Source organism: Megalopta genalis, chromosome 7 (assembly GCF_051020955.1).
Source record: "Megalopta genalis isolate 19385.01 chromosome 7, iyMegGena1_principal, whole genome shotgun sequence".
Taxonomy (NCBI): Eukaryota; Metazoa; Arthropoda; class Insecta; order Hymenoptera; family Halictidae; genus Megalopta; species Megalopta genalis.
The window spans coordinates 4234864-4250121 of NC_135019.1; the positions used below are offsets into that span (position 1 = coordinate 4234864).

The 15258-nt window shown below is 39.6% G+C and overlaps 1 protein-coding gene across 6 annotated transcripts in view; it reads right to left on the reverse strand.

The window, feature by feature from the left end:
- Positions 1 to 15258, reverse strand: part of LOC117229142 (nucleolysin TIAR) — a 1163347-nt gene that overhangs the window by 16857 nt on the left and 1131232 nt on the right. For all 6 annotated transcript variants that reach the window (XM_076523711.1, XM_076523710.1, XM_033485364.2 and 3 more), the window contains 3 exons: positions 12326 to 12455; positions 6843 to 7084; positions 5097 to 5277 (listed from right to left, as the gene is read on the reverse strand). In XM_076523711.1, coding sequence (XP_076379826.1) covers positions 5097 to 5277; positions 6843 to 7084; positions 12326 to 12455 — 553 coding nt within the window. The remainder of the gene's footprint in view (positions 1 to 5096; positions 5278 to 6842; positions 7085 to 12325; positions 12456 to 15258) is intronic.

A 15258-nucleotide genomic window follows, 5' to 3' on the forward strand; every position in this document is an offset into this window, starting at 1 on the left:
GTCTACCTTTCGGAATCTTGGAGACCTTGGCAATCAATGACAGCCTCCGTTCAACTGGAACGCGTTATCGTTCGTTCGACGAACGTCGTCGCGTTCTTGTTTTTTCGACTCCGAACTCCTTTCGTCGTGCTTCGATTCCGCGCGCGGATCGGGTCGAACGATCGAGGCGAGGAACGATTCGAATTTCGTAAATGAACCGATGAAAGTCCAGCGAGATACTCGACTTCAGAGAATCAGGTGCAATAAGCGTGGTAATGTCGGCCATGCATCGCGTCGCTATCGAATGTATTCGTAATCCGTGCAGATCGAACAATCGTGCAGACGAGTATGAAAGTGACGTTTCGCATGCTCGATACAAGTTCGCGGATCAGGCATGATTTGTTCGCACGCTCGCGGATCAGACACGGAGCACGGCCATTATCGGGATACATAAATCGCGGACGTGTGTGTGTCTTAGATTTTTCGCAAGACCTGCTCAAACAGAGCGCGATAGCTGCATTCGTAAGGATTAAGTTAAGTCGTGCTCCTACAAATCATATTTATTTGGACGTCTTAATTGCTTGGATATTTGTAGAAGCCGCGCGTCGAATTAAACGCCAGAATTTACGCGACGCCGACAAATAATACCTTTTTCTTATTTTTTTTATTTCAAGATCCAACGCGTCTTTTTTATTCATTGCCGGCGCCGCCGCGGCGGAAGAAACGCGGATGCGAAAGAGAATCTCTGTTTGCACGGAGAACAGTGGTAATGTCTCCCTAAATGACGCTCAGGTTGTGCACAAAAATGGACGATTTGGGAGGAGGAGCCTTATTATTATTTAATAATTAGGCTCCTTATTTTAGAGGAGCCTGATTATTCGAGCGGTTCGTTATTATGATTATTGACAATTCGCAATTGTAAATATTAACTGCAAGGCTCGAATAATCGTATCTCCTCTTCCCAAATTGTCCGTTTCTGTGGACAATCTAGGCGTCAATTAGAGAGCCTTATTATTATTTAATAATTAGGCTCCTTATTATAGAGGAGCCTGATTATTCGAGCCTTGCGACTCGTTATTATGGTTATTGACAATTCGTAATTATGAAAATTAACTGCAAGGCTCGAATAATCGTATCTCCTCTTCCCAAATTGTCCGTTTCTGTGGACAATCTAGGCGTCAATTAGAGAGCCTTATTATTATTTAATAATTAGGCTCCTTATTTTAGAGGAGCCTGATTATTCGTGCCTTGCGACTCGTTATTATGGTCATTGACAATTCGTAATTATGAAAATTAACTGCAAGGCTCGAATAATCGTATCTCCTCTTCCCAAATTGTCCGTTTCTGTGGACAATCTAGGCGTCAATTAGAGAGACATTGCTAATTAGAGGCGATCGCGCATTATTTTTATCTGTCGTTTTCGGTACGATAGAAAATAGAACGTCGAATTCGCGTCCGCAAGAAGAAAGGGATCTTTTTGGAAATCTGTTTTACGATCGTAAGTGCGAAGTGACGATGATCGTGCATCTAGCAGACGTTTGAAATTAAACTTTATTTTCTTCCTGGATAAAAATGTTGCGGTTGGCTTCGATCGCGTCGATTAATCGCGAACGAATCTCGTCCGGTGAAAAATATGAGAAATACGCGACGACGAAGCCCGTCAACGACGCGAAGCGGCGATAATAGAAGAATAAAATAATTACGTATAAAAATTTGCGCGTCACAGCCGCGATACGTATGTATAACGGCGACAGAAAGTCTCGTGAATTAGTAGAAGAATTTGAATTGTGCCCGGGGGAATTGCGCGGGGATCACTTTTGTTTCACGTACGCACACAAATTCCGTCTGATTTATTTGTTCAATTCGCCGACCGAAGTTAATGCCCCCATTAGCCTTCTCAGTTCTTTTATTCGGCAATTGTTTGTAGCTGTTTGTTTTTTTTTTCTTTTTTTTTCACTGAAAGTGTCAAACGAATAAATGCTGGAATAAAGCTGAAACATTACGGTGAAAAACGGAATCTCATCTATCGATGAATTTCACCGTTTTAATTGCGTTATTATTGTTATTATTGGGTTGGCAACTAAGTAATTGCCGATTTCAGTTATAGATGTCTCTCACTCCCATTTTTATGATATCCGTAAATGTTATATTATAAAATTATTATTATTATTATTATTATGTTATTTTTTATTATCCGTGAATGATAGCAACTGGACAAATTGAATGCAGCGGTCAAGGAAAAGCGAGCAAAATTGGTCAATCGTAAAGGTGTCATTTTCCAGCAGGACGAATCAATCTACATGACGTCACAGTAAACTCGATAAGCTGAGCAGTGACTTCGATTAATATTCGGACATCTTTTAAAACGCAATAACTTTTTTAGAACTAGGCTAAACTGCTTGAATTGTTCTTAGATGATAGAGGGATCAGTCTACCGGACCATAACTATTGGGTTGACAACTAAGTAATTGCCGATTTCAGTTATAGATGTCTCTCACTCCCATTTTTATGATATCCGTAAATGTTATATTATAAAATTATTATTATTATTATTATTATTATGTTATTTTTTATTATCGAAAAATGTCGAATGAAAGCCATAAATTCTCGAAATATCATGGTACAGTAATGTCTCTCTAATTGACGCCCGGATTGTCCACAAAAATGGACAATTTGGGAACAGGAGATATGATTATTATTATTATTATATTATTTTATTATTATTATATTATATTATTTTATTATTATTATATTATATTATATTATATTATTATTATTATTATTATTATTCGGGCCTTGCGGTTCGTTTTTATATTGGGTTGGCAACTAAGTAATTGCCGATTTCAGTTATAGATGTCTCTCACTCCCATTTTTATGATATCCGTAAATGTTATATTATAAAATTATTATTATTATTATTATTATTATGTTATTTTTTATTATCCGTGAATGTTAGCAACTGGACAAATTGAATGCAGCGGTCAAGGAAAAGCGAGCAGAATTGGTCAATCGTAAAGGTGTCATTTTCCAGCAGGACAATGCTATGCCGCACACGTCTTTGTCCACTCGGCAAAAATTGATGGATATTGGTTGGGAATTGATGTTACACCCACCATGTAGCCCTGATCTCGCGCCATCGGATTACCACTTATTTCGATCCCTGGACAACTCCCTTCGTGGTAAAACTTTTAACGATGATGACGCTGTAAAATCTCACTTAACTCAGTTTTTGGCCGAAAAGGATCAGACTTTCTACGAGCGTGGAATTTTCAAGTTGTCAGAGAGATGGCAAAAGGTCGTCGAACAAAATGGAAAATACATTACAGATTAAACTTCGTTCCAAGTGAAAAAAAATTTTTTATTTCATCGAACAAATCGGCAATTACTTAGCTGCCAACCCAATATATTTTACTTGGACGTTATCGACGAAAATGATAAGCGACATGAAAGATGCGTTTACGTTCTCTTTGCGCGTCGTTTCACGTTCTCGAACCGTCACGTTTGCGTCGTTAGAGGTTCGATGGTAATTGTTAAATGCACACCGCGTAGCAACAATGCACGAACAGCATTCGCAAGTACAATCAAGCAAATAGGATGGTAAATAAATGAAAGAATGAACGAAAACGCCGAACAAAAGTGTTCGACTTTATTAAAGTGTAACGAAGGTTGCCCGATGAAACGGCATGTAACGATCGATTCCAGCCGATCGCGTGGATATCAGTGAAATTTATGCGTGCAATAGCAGCGGGATGCGACGTTCATTACGTAATGCAAGGTATGCTATATTTTAGGGTATCGGGGACAACATTCTTGCTAGAAAGCCACTCGTTACACAAATTTCTGCGATCAACATCGTTCAATCACTCCGACTAATTCCGATATCTCGTGTAAAGAAGCCAAGACCGGAACACAGAAAATTATCGCCGCAATTTGATTCAATCATCTTTCGATACTCGCGCGATTACAAATCCATTGGTTATATTCGCAAAACATCGAAATTCCGACGATTTTGAATGTTTCATTAACGCGGCAAGTTAACGATAATTAATACGTTCGAAACAATGCCGGCGACAATCTAGAAAACCGGCCAAAATTTCGCGAGAAACCCGAGTAATATTTCAATAACATTTGCGTAATGAAAAACGCTTGAAAGGGGTTGCCGCAACAAGAAGGCGATACCATTTTCTGATTAAATTAAAAGTTTTTAACTTGTGATAATAAATTTTTCCGCCAAATGAAACGTCTACCTTTCGCACAATAAATATTAATTAACGACACCGCCGGATTTGACGCGAAAATAAATAATTGAATAATAATCGAAATCTTACATTCTATTGTAATACACCGCGATATTTTTTAAAAATCAACGACACCGCCGGATTTGACGCGAAAATAAATAATTGAATAATAATCGAAATCTTACATTCTATTGTAATACACCGCGATATTTTTTTAAAATCAACGACACCGCCGGATTTGACGCGAAAATAAATAATTGAATAATAATCGAACCCTTACATTCTATTGTAATACACCGCGATACTTGGATCTAATATTTTCTTCTTCGCAAGCGAGATCACGTGTTTAACCCCTTGCCGTACTTTGACGAGTCCGATTCGTCATGAAAATTTTTAGTAATAATTTATTATTAGCATAGCTGTTATTTTATCTGTTAAAATTGGAATAAAATGCTAAACTCTCGTCATCGATGTTTGAGCATTCAAGTAAATTCAGGCACGCAATAAGCATCAATTTTCTTTCGCTTCTAAGAAATGATTGCAATCGAAAAATTCCTAATCGCGGTAACTGCGAGGAAAATGCTATGTGTCAAGGGGTTAATGAAATTGGAAAGCATCAAAAAAAGATGTGTAAAAAAGCGCTTCGTCTTCTTGTTGCCGCAAACATCGGAATGTTTTGTCGAACAGTATTTCCAGCGAGCGTCGAACGAGTGAATCAAAAAGAGGCCAATGCAGGGACACGTAAAGCGAGGTTACACTTACATCGATTAGAGAATAGAGATATATAGATATATGTATAGATATGTATATATATATAGATATAGTACGTAACGAAATATGCTCGCGTACACAAAACAGACAGAGAAAAATAATGGTTACCTGGAACTGTTGCATCGGGTAGGCCATCATTTGTGCCGGTGGTGGTGGTGGTGGGGGTGCGGCTTGCACCCCTGGGGGTGCCGTGACCGTCGTGGCGTGGTGTGGTGGTAACTGTGGTCCCCCAGGTAATCCCTGGCCCCAACCTGCTGCCGTGCCAGCAGCGTGGACACCCATTCCCATTCTGTATTTACAGGTTGCTCATGTAATTTTCCAGTAAACAAATGAGCTTCCGAAGAACAGAGAATTTTTCAGCTAAATTGCTCACTCTTCGCAACTATAGCTTTTAGTCTCTCTCCGAAATATCTATTCAATGTATTTTTGAGCGTCATTTTTGACCGTGAATAAGATCCTGTGCTTTTGCGAGCCAGTTGTTTTTTAGGGTTACGTGAAAAAATTGTGAAATATTTATGAACTTTATAGAGCAAAGTAGGACGTAAATGTATAAACACGAATTGCTTTCGTGTTTCAATTGTTCGGCCGATCGTGATTTTATTTTTATAACACTGTTAGATTTGTGTTATATTATTTGTTCGGATTATTGTATTCATTTTTTTTAACACTGTTAGGGCCGTGTAATATTTTCTGGCTCAATCGTGTACTTGTTTTTATGCTAGCATTGATTAGGTGCCATTAAATATTGCTATATTTAATAACGATTTTGATTATTTTTTGCTTTTTGAGCAAGTTTAGGCGTCCAAAGTTTAGGTTAAAGTAAAGTTCAAGGTCCCTCGAAGTAACGTATACAAAATCGGAGGGATGTTTTCTCGTGTTTCTTTTTAAAGTCTTGTCAAAATGGATAAACAATTAGACATAAAAGGTTAGTATAAATTATGAAATATTGTTGGCAAAATATTTAGTATCTTTGAAGATACTGCAACAATTAACGCACCTTACAAAGGCGAACATTTAACAAGTTTACATGGGTAAATTTGGTAAAAACGATGAATAATATTAAACTCTACGTACATTCATTAAACATCTTCCGATAAAAGAAATTATAGTTTGAATATTTTGGATTTATCGGTTTCGTCCATCACAACGCACACTGCGAGACATCGCATAATGGTCGATTTCCATACAAAAAACGGGAAAAAATCAGTTTAAAAAATATCCTCATAATGCATAATTTATTCACTAGTAGTCAATTAAACATGCCTTTTAAACAATAGCCTTGCTATTTACTACGATCTTTTCTACCATTTGTAGTACTTATCTACCAATTGAGTTGAATCGAAAAAACAAAAATCATATTTTTTAAAAATTTGTTCACAAACAATTCAAACCCTGCACTTCGTTTTCATTATTCTATCCCAACGAAAATTCAGATATATTTACTAGTAATATAAAATGAAAAAGTAAAAGTTAAATATATAATTAAGTGTATTAGATATATAAATATTTAAATATATAATTAAATATACATATGAATATTTAAATATATATAATTAAATATACATATAAATATTTAAATATATTATTGAATATACATATAAACATTTAAATATATAATTAAATATACATATAAGCATTTAAATATATAATTAAATATACATATAAATATTTAAATATATAATTAAATATACACATAATTGTAATTATATATAATTCAATATATAATTGTGCTTTTAATACGTTCTTTTCTGCATTTTGTATGTAAACCGACCACCGTGCGTCGCAAAACCAGCGCCTAACTCGAGATTACTATTTCCACGGGTGTAGGACGTAGATCGTAATTTCGCAGCTCACCCCATGTATTGCGCCTGTTGATAGCCGGCGAACTGTCCGTAAGTGTATCCCTGCATTCCCTGCAGGAAACCACCCGCCTGCATCTGCGTCGCTGTCGTGGGGTAAGATTGGGGCGGATACCAGTATCCGAGCTGTCCGGTACCCCCGACGCCACCGACGCCTCCGACACCCGCGACGCCCGCCGCCGCCGCGGCGGCAGCTGCTGCCGCCGCGTAGTATGGGTACGTCGCCGACGATAACGCCTGGGAGAACACCAAGATCAATGAAATAGAAAAGAGTAAGGGTAATGCTTGCGATTTTATACTTAACGATGTCAATAGGTTTAGGAATGGTAATGCCGCCGCCGTGCCGCGTTACATGGTCGCGCTCGCGCGCCCTTAAAAATCATAATCCCGCGCGCGTTTACAGGGTGTCCCAAAAATGTCTCGCAATCCGGAAATGGGAGGTTCCCGAGGTCATTTGAAGCAACTCTTTCCTTTACGAAAATTTTCTCCGTGGCTTCGTTTACGAGTTATTAACGAAAATATTAACGCCCGCGCGCCCTTAAAAATCATAATCCCGCGCGCGTATACAGGGTGTCCCGAAAATGTCTCGCAATCCGGAAATGGGAGGTTCTTGAGGTCATTTGAAGCAACTCTTTCCTTTGCGAAAATTTTCTTCGTGGCTTCGTTTACGAGTTATTAACGAAAATATTAACGCCCGCGCGCCCTTAAAAATCATAATCCCGCGCGCGTGTACAGGGTGTCCCGAAAATGTCTCGCAATCCGGAAATGGGAGGTTCTTGAGGTCATTTGAAGCAACTCTTTCCTTTGCGAAAATGTTCTCCGTGGCTTCGTTTACGAGTTATTAACGAAAAACACTGACCAATAAGAGACGAGCTCGGCTGGCGCGCGGCGGCCCAGCCAACGAGTGCACGGAGCCCAATTCCGCTCACTGACTCGGCCGTCTCGCGCCAAATGATCTCGCCTCCGATTGGTCACTGTTTTTCGTTAATAACTCGTAAACGAGGCCGCTGTTTGCATTTTCGCTAAGGAAAAAGTTGCTTCAAATCACCTCGGGAATCCCCTACTTTCGGATTGCGTGACATTTTTGGGACACCCTGTACGTTCGAGCTGAATCGCCGCGTTCGAGAACGGGAACGGGAACGGGGAACGATCCGAGCGATAACTTTTAAACGCGTTGCCGTCGACGCCGGCTACGGTCACCGTATTTCACATCGTACGACGCATTTTTTTCTTCTCCGGCGATCGCGAAAATCCTACGCGCTATCGCCGAGATTCTTTCGCGAGCGCCGCGAATTTCTCGGCGAACGGACGCGTTCCTCGCGCCGGATTAATTCGCGAATTTTCGAGGAAACTCAGGACGATGCGTGCAAATGACGCGGTGGATCCTGACTTCTGCAGTTTCGGTATGACACGGCCACGTGATGTTCGTTCGGATTGCGCATTTTCGGGCGGGGTTCGGTGTTGCAAGGATTTGGGTATTGGCGCGAGAAAGTATGGGGAAGTTGTTGCCGGTGCTTCGGGAGAATTCTATGAAATATGTCTGCGGTTGGAAGGAAGAACGCCGCAATTTACGATTTTTACGCTTTAGAGACGTTGTCGCTCGAAATTCTGATCGCTGGAATTAAGTAAATTATGAAATATAATGAAATATAATATGATATCGAAAATGATATTTAATCTAAAATAATTGGCGGTGTTTTCTAATTTCACGATTTCTCTCGATCTATAGAATTTCTTTCTACGACGTCTTTTTCTGATAAATACGTAAATCCAAGATGCTACGGTTCAATTAATGATTTAATTTAAATCTTTTGAAATTGTGACTTACAGTTTTCAATAGTAATTTATTATAATTACAATTTTTTAATACGACTCTGTTTTTATTCGACTCTTCACAATGGCCATTTGATATTTTGCTAAAACTTGATATGTTATATGCAATTATTAATTATCTTTTATATATGTCGTATATATTATTATCGTAAACAAACTTATTACGACTCATTCTTGTGATGGAAATTAATTGCTCAGTTCTAAATTATTCTGAACTGAAATTTGGAACTGAAATATATATTTCAAATTTAAACTATTATTTTTTTAGTGTATTAAATAAATATGTAAAAATGTATCATCGTCGGTACACTGAACGTGCTAACACATTAAGTGGCGAATATTAACTCGAAAAATTCACGCAATATTAAAATCATTTAATTAATGACACCAAAACTAGAAAGTGATAATTTAACCACAGAAAATATTGTTTCAGCTATCTTGTATTCAACAAATTCTAGTAACATTCAATTTATCCAATACATTGCAAATCCAAAAATGAATTTTAAAGACCTACTTAAAAATTGGTGTCACCCATACGTGCCTCACTCACGAAGTATTAACCCTTTCCACTCGAATGACGACTCCGCGACGCCATTAAAAATTGTGATGCCACGTTTCAAAATAATTTGATTAATCAATCTGAAAAACTGTCGAAAGGTCGACTGTTGCATCTGTCGCAAAATTCAATTTCACACGCATAAAATGCATTAGCTTGTATAAAATGCAAATGCAGCGAAAAAAGAACTATATTAACACTAAACCTACCACGGTCAAAATGACCGATTTTTTATTTTACGATACTACAAACTTTGGAGACTTCTACGTGGAAAATGATCGAATAAATTGTATTATTGAATTATAAATTATATATATCAATAATAATATAGTCAATAATATAATTTATTCGATCATTTTCCACGAAGAAGTCTCCAAAGTTTGTAGTATCGTAAAATAAAAAATCGGTCATTTTGACCGTGGTAGGTTTAGTGTTAATATAGTTCTTAATATATGTATATATATAATATATACAATATATATAATATATATAATATAATATAATATAATATATTATTATTATTATTGAATATTATTGAAACAAGTCTCATAATTAAAACTTCACAAAATCCAAATGAACTCTATCTTTTCACTCTTACGAGTCAATGCAAGCTAATCATCGTTACAGGTCGGTCGGTTTAGCGTTAAATTCTGCGTCGATTCGGCTTCGAGTGCAAAGAGTTTAAACGCGTTGAACGTCTGTCCAATCTCCGTTGGAAAAAAAACGAAAGAAAATACGACGTTCCGAACGACCGGTGAAAATTAAACGAAGGCCGAGAATAATGAATGCTTGAAAATCGTGTCACGCAACGAGGAAACTATATCCCGAGGACATTGCGAGCAGATGATGGAGGATAGGGGGTCCGGGCACCGTGAGCGCGCGATAGACCCGTGAAATCGATCAGGCTCGATTGTCGCCGGCTCCGGAGCAATTCAGCAAGGTTAAGAAGGAGATCGAACACGGAGACAGTGTAACGCGGCCGAGTAGGCGGCCGCACCACCGACGAGGAACGCGGTGTTGGCGATATCCTCGGTGCCCGTGGGAGAGCCGCGTTATGGGAATAGGGATCAATTAGAGCGATGTCACGGGCCGGGTAACAGCGGATGGATGGACAGAAGTACCGGGCGAGGGGGAGCGAAAGGGCGGCGAGGAGGACGTACTTCGGCTACCATTCCCAGATCGGACGTACTTACTCATCCTACCGGCGCTAATTGCTAAGAGACCTAATAGACACACTCGAGAGCAAGACTCGTGAATAGACCGGAATCTTGCCCGGCTCGCTCTCCCCCGGTGTCCCCTTTTCTTTCCCGTTTCTGTTCCCTTCCCTGTTCCCGTCCCCGGTCCCTTCCCGCGTTCCCTTCTATCTCGACAACTCGCGCCGGGGCCTCTCGTCGTTTCGCGAACGCGTACACCAGAGCCGGACGGAATTAGAAATCGAACACCATAATTATTTCCTGCGCCGATGCCTAAGAGAGTTTACCGTCTCGCGACTTGTCCCCGCTAATGATCCCTAAACGAGGTATAATGGCCCTACGGCGACGGGGATTCTGTATCGATGCCGATGGAAACCGATGATATCGCGGCGAGAGAGAGAGAGCGAGAGAGAGAGAGAGAGAGAGAGAGAGTCGCGCAGATTAATTGACGACCGTTCCCAGTGTTTCGGTCGAGACTCTCGTTTTGCCGGACGATCCCGGGCTTTTAGCCCGTCTTCGATTGTTCGCCGGGTTTAAGGGAACGTGGTAATGAAACGTGCGCCCCGGAACCGCCGGCCCTTGATTTCATTCCAACTCGAACGATAAGGTCGATCGAACTCGTAACGTAACGATGACACGCGTTCACCGGGTCATCTCAATTTCTAATTCGGGGCTGACTTAGTTTTCGATCGGAAATCGACGCGCGATCGTCGGCGCCCTTCCGCGCGGTCTTTCGAGACAGCGCGATGGTCTTGGCGGAATTTTGTTCACCAGTGATGCGTCGCATTGCGCGGTTTCTCTTTTGATTAGTTATTTTGTTAAATTATGCGTTGCTCGAGAGGATAGGAAGCGGTTTTAACGAGAATCGTGTGGAATTTAGAACGTCGATTCGGGCGGATTGCATCGGAGAAGTTTCAAAATACAGTAATTTCTTTTGGAAATGATGTAGTTCGGGTTGCTGTGAGTTTTCTTGTGTTAGTCCCACGCCTATGTCATTTATCGCACGTTTTTATCGTTATTTTTTATAGTTATTGCCAACGATTATAAAAACGAGCCGCAAGGCTCGAATAATCGTATCTCTTCTTACTAAATTGTTCATTTTTGTGCACAATGTTAGCGTGAATTAAGAAGAATTTATTGTGTTAGGTACGTGGCCTTGAATCGTGGCATGTTGCCTTCGAATTGCCTTCGAATAGTGTCACGTGGTTTCCGAATTGCCTTCGAATCGTGCCATGTGACCTCCGAATTGCCTTCGAATTGTGTCATGCGAACGAATTGCCTTTGAATCATTTCATGTGACCTCGGAATTGACTTCGAATTGTGTCATGCGACCGAATTGGCTTCGAATTGTGCCATGCGGCTTTCGAATTGCCTTCGAATCGCCTTTGAATCGTGTCACGTGGCCTCCGAATTGTCTTCGAATCATGGCACGTGGCCTCCGAATTGCCTTCGAATACTATCACGTGGTCTCCAAATTGTCACCGAATCGTGTCACGTGGCCTCCGAATTGCCTCCGAATTGCCTTCGAATCATGTCACGTGGCCTCCGAATTGCCTTCGAATACTATCACGTGGCCTCCGAATTGCCTACGAATCGTGCCACGTGGCCTCCGAATTGCCTTCGAATCGTGGCAAAAAATTAGAAATAAGAAAGTTAAGTCATCTTTTCGCCGACTGCCCGAAATTTTCATAAAAACGAACCGCGAGGCCCAAAGAATCGCGACTCAGTATTCTCGGATCTGCCGGTTTCAATTCCGCCCTCCGAACATTTCTAAAAGAAATTACTGTACGCACGTTCGTCGAATTTCATCTTTAACACCTCGTCCAGCATCGAACCCGTAAGTTACATCTGTGTGACTCCGTCGCCCTAAAAGCTTGACAAATGCCGAACGTTTACCTGTCCAGTTTGTTGAGCATTGTTCGGGTCTCCGCTCTCTTTGCCCCAACTGCATTTCACCGTCTGACCGTTGATGTCGGTGTTGTGCACGGCCACGATAGCGTGTGTCGCCGATTCTTTGGTAGAAAACCTGCAATGCAAGGCGATCGTTAACATTCGATAATTAATTTCGAACGGTTCTCGACGAACGCGGGCGTCGAGCGTTTCGTCGAGCTCGTGGTTAAATCGACGTGTAAAAAAACTTCGACGACAATAATGTACACTGTCCAATTGATTTTTATCAAATTCGCTAGTGTGTTTTGCGAACGATCTAATTCACGCAAGAAAAAAAGCGACGAAATCATTCTCGACGGTGAAGCTCGTATCCGAGGAGAAAAACAATAAGATAGGTCTCGTTCCGATAAAGATTGACAGGAAATTATATGGGCTATATAATTATATAATATATAATATATGATATATGATATATGATATATGATATATGATATATGATATATGATATATAATATATAATATATGATATATGATATATGATATATAATATATGATATATGATATATGATATATAATATATAATATATGATATATGATATATGATATATAATATATAATATATAATATATAATATATAATATATGATATATGATATATGATATATGATATATGATATATGATATATGATATATAATATATAATATATAATATATAATATATAATATATAATAATATGGGCGTGTCGATATCAGTGTTTTCCCTTGACGTGAACACAGTCCGTCCGGAGAAATTTCGATGGGTAGAACACCGTTCCGCGTGTACGTGTTTGATTGAAACGTCGGAACTGTTGTGCGCGCCCAAAAAAGGCGATCGGAATTATAAAAACTTATCAAACGTGCGGAACGTTTGCGCAGCGCCTACTCGCCCCGTACTCGCGACAGGTAAAAATTACAGACAAAAGTTTTGTACCGTGCTAAAGTTCGATTTACGAGCGAGCCCGGCGCGCGGCGTTTTGTAAACGTGGGAGGGGGGAGGGGAGGGGGGGGGAAGAAAAATATGTAGCGCGATCCGGCATTTTTCCGCCAGTTACACGGCGACCTTATTATCGTAGCTTTAGCGAAATGGTCAGTGCCTCTCAGCGACTCTCCCTGCCGTTTAATTTATGTGAGTTTACCGTGCGCATGAATAAGCACGATAATTGTGAATCCCGGCGTATCTAGATTACCGAGGATCTGGAGAACCCATGTTAAATCATAGTTTCGCGCATATATCGCGGTACTTTGAATTTCATACAGTTTCGTGGCTGTTCACTGTATCGAGCATGTAAGCGAACTCCTGATATTATCATTTTGTCGATAACGACCGAGTTAACTCGTCTCCTCTTCCTCCCGCGCCCGCCTAACCCCGTAACGTTGTTTATGCCGTCCTTTGTCACGCACTACTTACTGTAGTAATAACAATAATAACACTAATAATAATGATAATAATAGTACTGCTACTAATAATAACAGTAATAATAATACGATTAATAATAATAATAATAACAGTAATAATAATACCAATGCTAGTAATAATAATAATAACAGTGATGATGGTACTGATAATAAAGGTAATAACGAAATAGCTAATAATAAATAAATAAAAATAATAAAAATTGCTAATAATTACTATAATAATAATAACAGTAATAATACTGTTACTACTACTACTAAAACTACTACTACTACTACTACTACTACTACCTCCCAAAAAAAAAAAAAAGTAAAGCAATACTACTACTATTACTAATAATAATAATAACAGAAATAATACTATTACTACTACTACTAATAATAATAGCAATACTACTATTACTACTACTAATAATAACAGTAATAATACTATTACTACTACTACTAATAATAATAGCAATACTACTATTACTACTAATAATAATAACAGTAATACTACTATTAATAATAATAATAATAATAGCAATACTACTATTACTATTATACTACTAATAATAACAGTAATAATAATACCACTAATAATAATAATTATTATTATTATAAAAGTGATGATATTACTGATAATAATGATAACAACAAAATAGCTCGAAAGTATCAGAATAAATATAATAATCAAATAAATATAAAAATATGAACTGCACCGCGATCGGATTGCATTCGCGAATAAAAATTATGGTATACACAAACAATTAGATCGAACTAAAACGAATTTCCGTTGTGTTTTACATATTGTCAGCATAAAATATTTATCAACCCTGTTAGTGGCCCGCAGTACCTCAGTGGCATCATATGGAAGGCCACTATAGTGGACCGTAATACCTCAGTGACACCATATGGAAGGCCACTATAGTGGCCCGCAATGCCTCAGTGGCATCATATGGAAGGCCACTGATAGTGGTCCGCAGTATCGAAAGGGTTAATTTCGTCGGGGCGGCCGGTCGGTCTCTAAGCGCGATCGAGAAGTGCGCAGAGGAAGAATAGTTTGCGACGCCTGGAGAGCCGGTACGTTACATCCGGTTACCGGGCGAGCGTATATCAGCCATCGCTTATCCATTTGGAGCACGTTCCTCGGCAAAAATTCGATCAATTTTCGTCGCCGGACCATCTCACGAGGGCTCGATTGTGGATTGACGAATACGACACCCGGCGATGGTGTCGCCTAAAGAGGACGAGAACGAGAACGGGGACGAGGACGAGAATGAGGACGCGAACGAGAACGAGAACGAGGACGAGAACGAGGATGAGGATATGGAGGACGACGACGAAGTATCCAGCTCGAGTAAAAATCATCGAATTTATCGGAGGGATTAGGTCACTTTTAACATCCGCGCCCGGAACTGCACAATAGCAGTTCCGTTCCGAACTTCATTCTCGATCTACGTCCTCGAGCGCGACGAGGGATGGTCATCGTCAGCAACCAACCTTCTC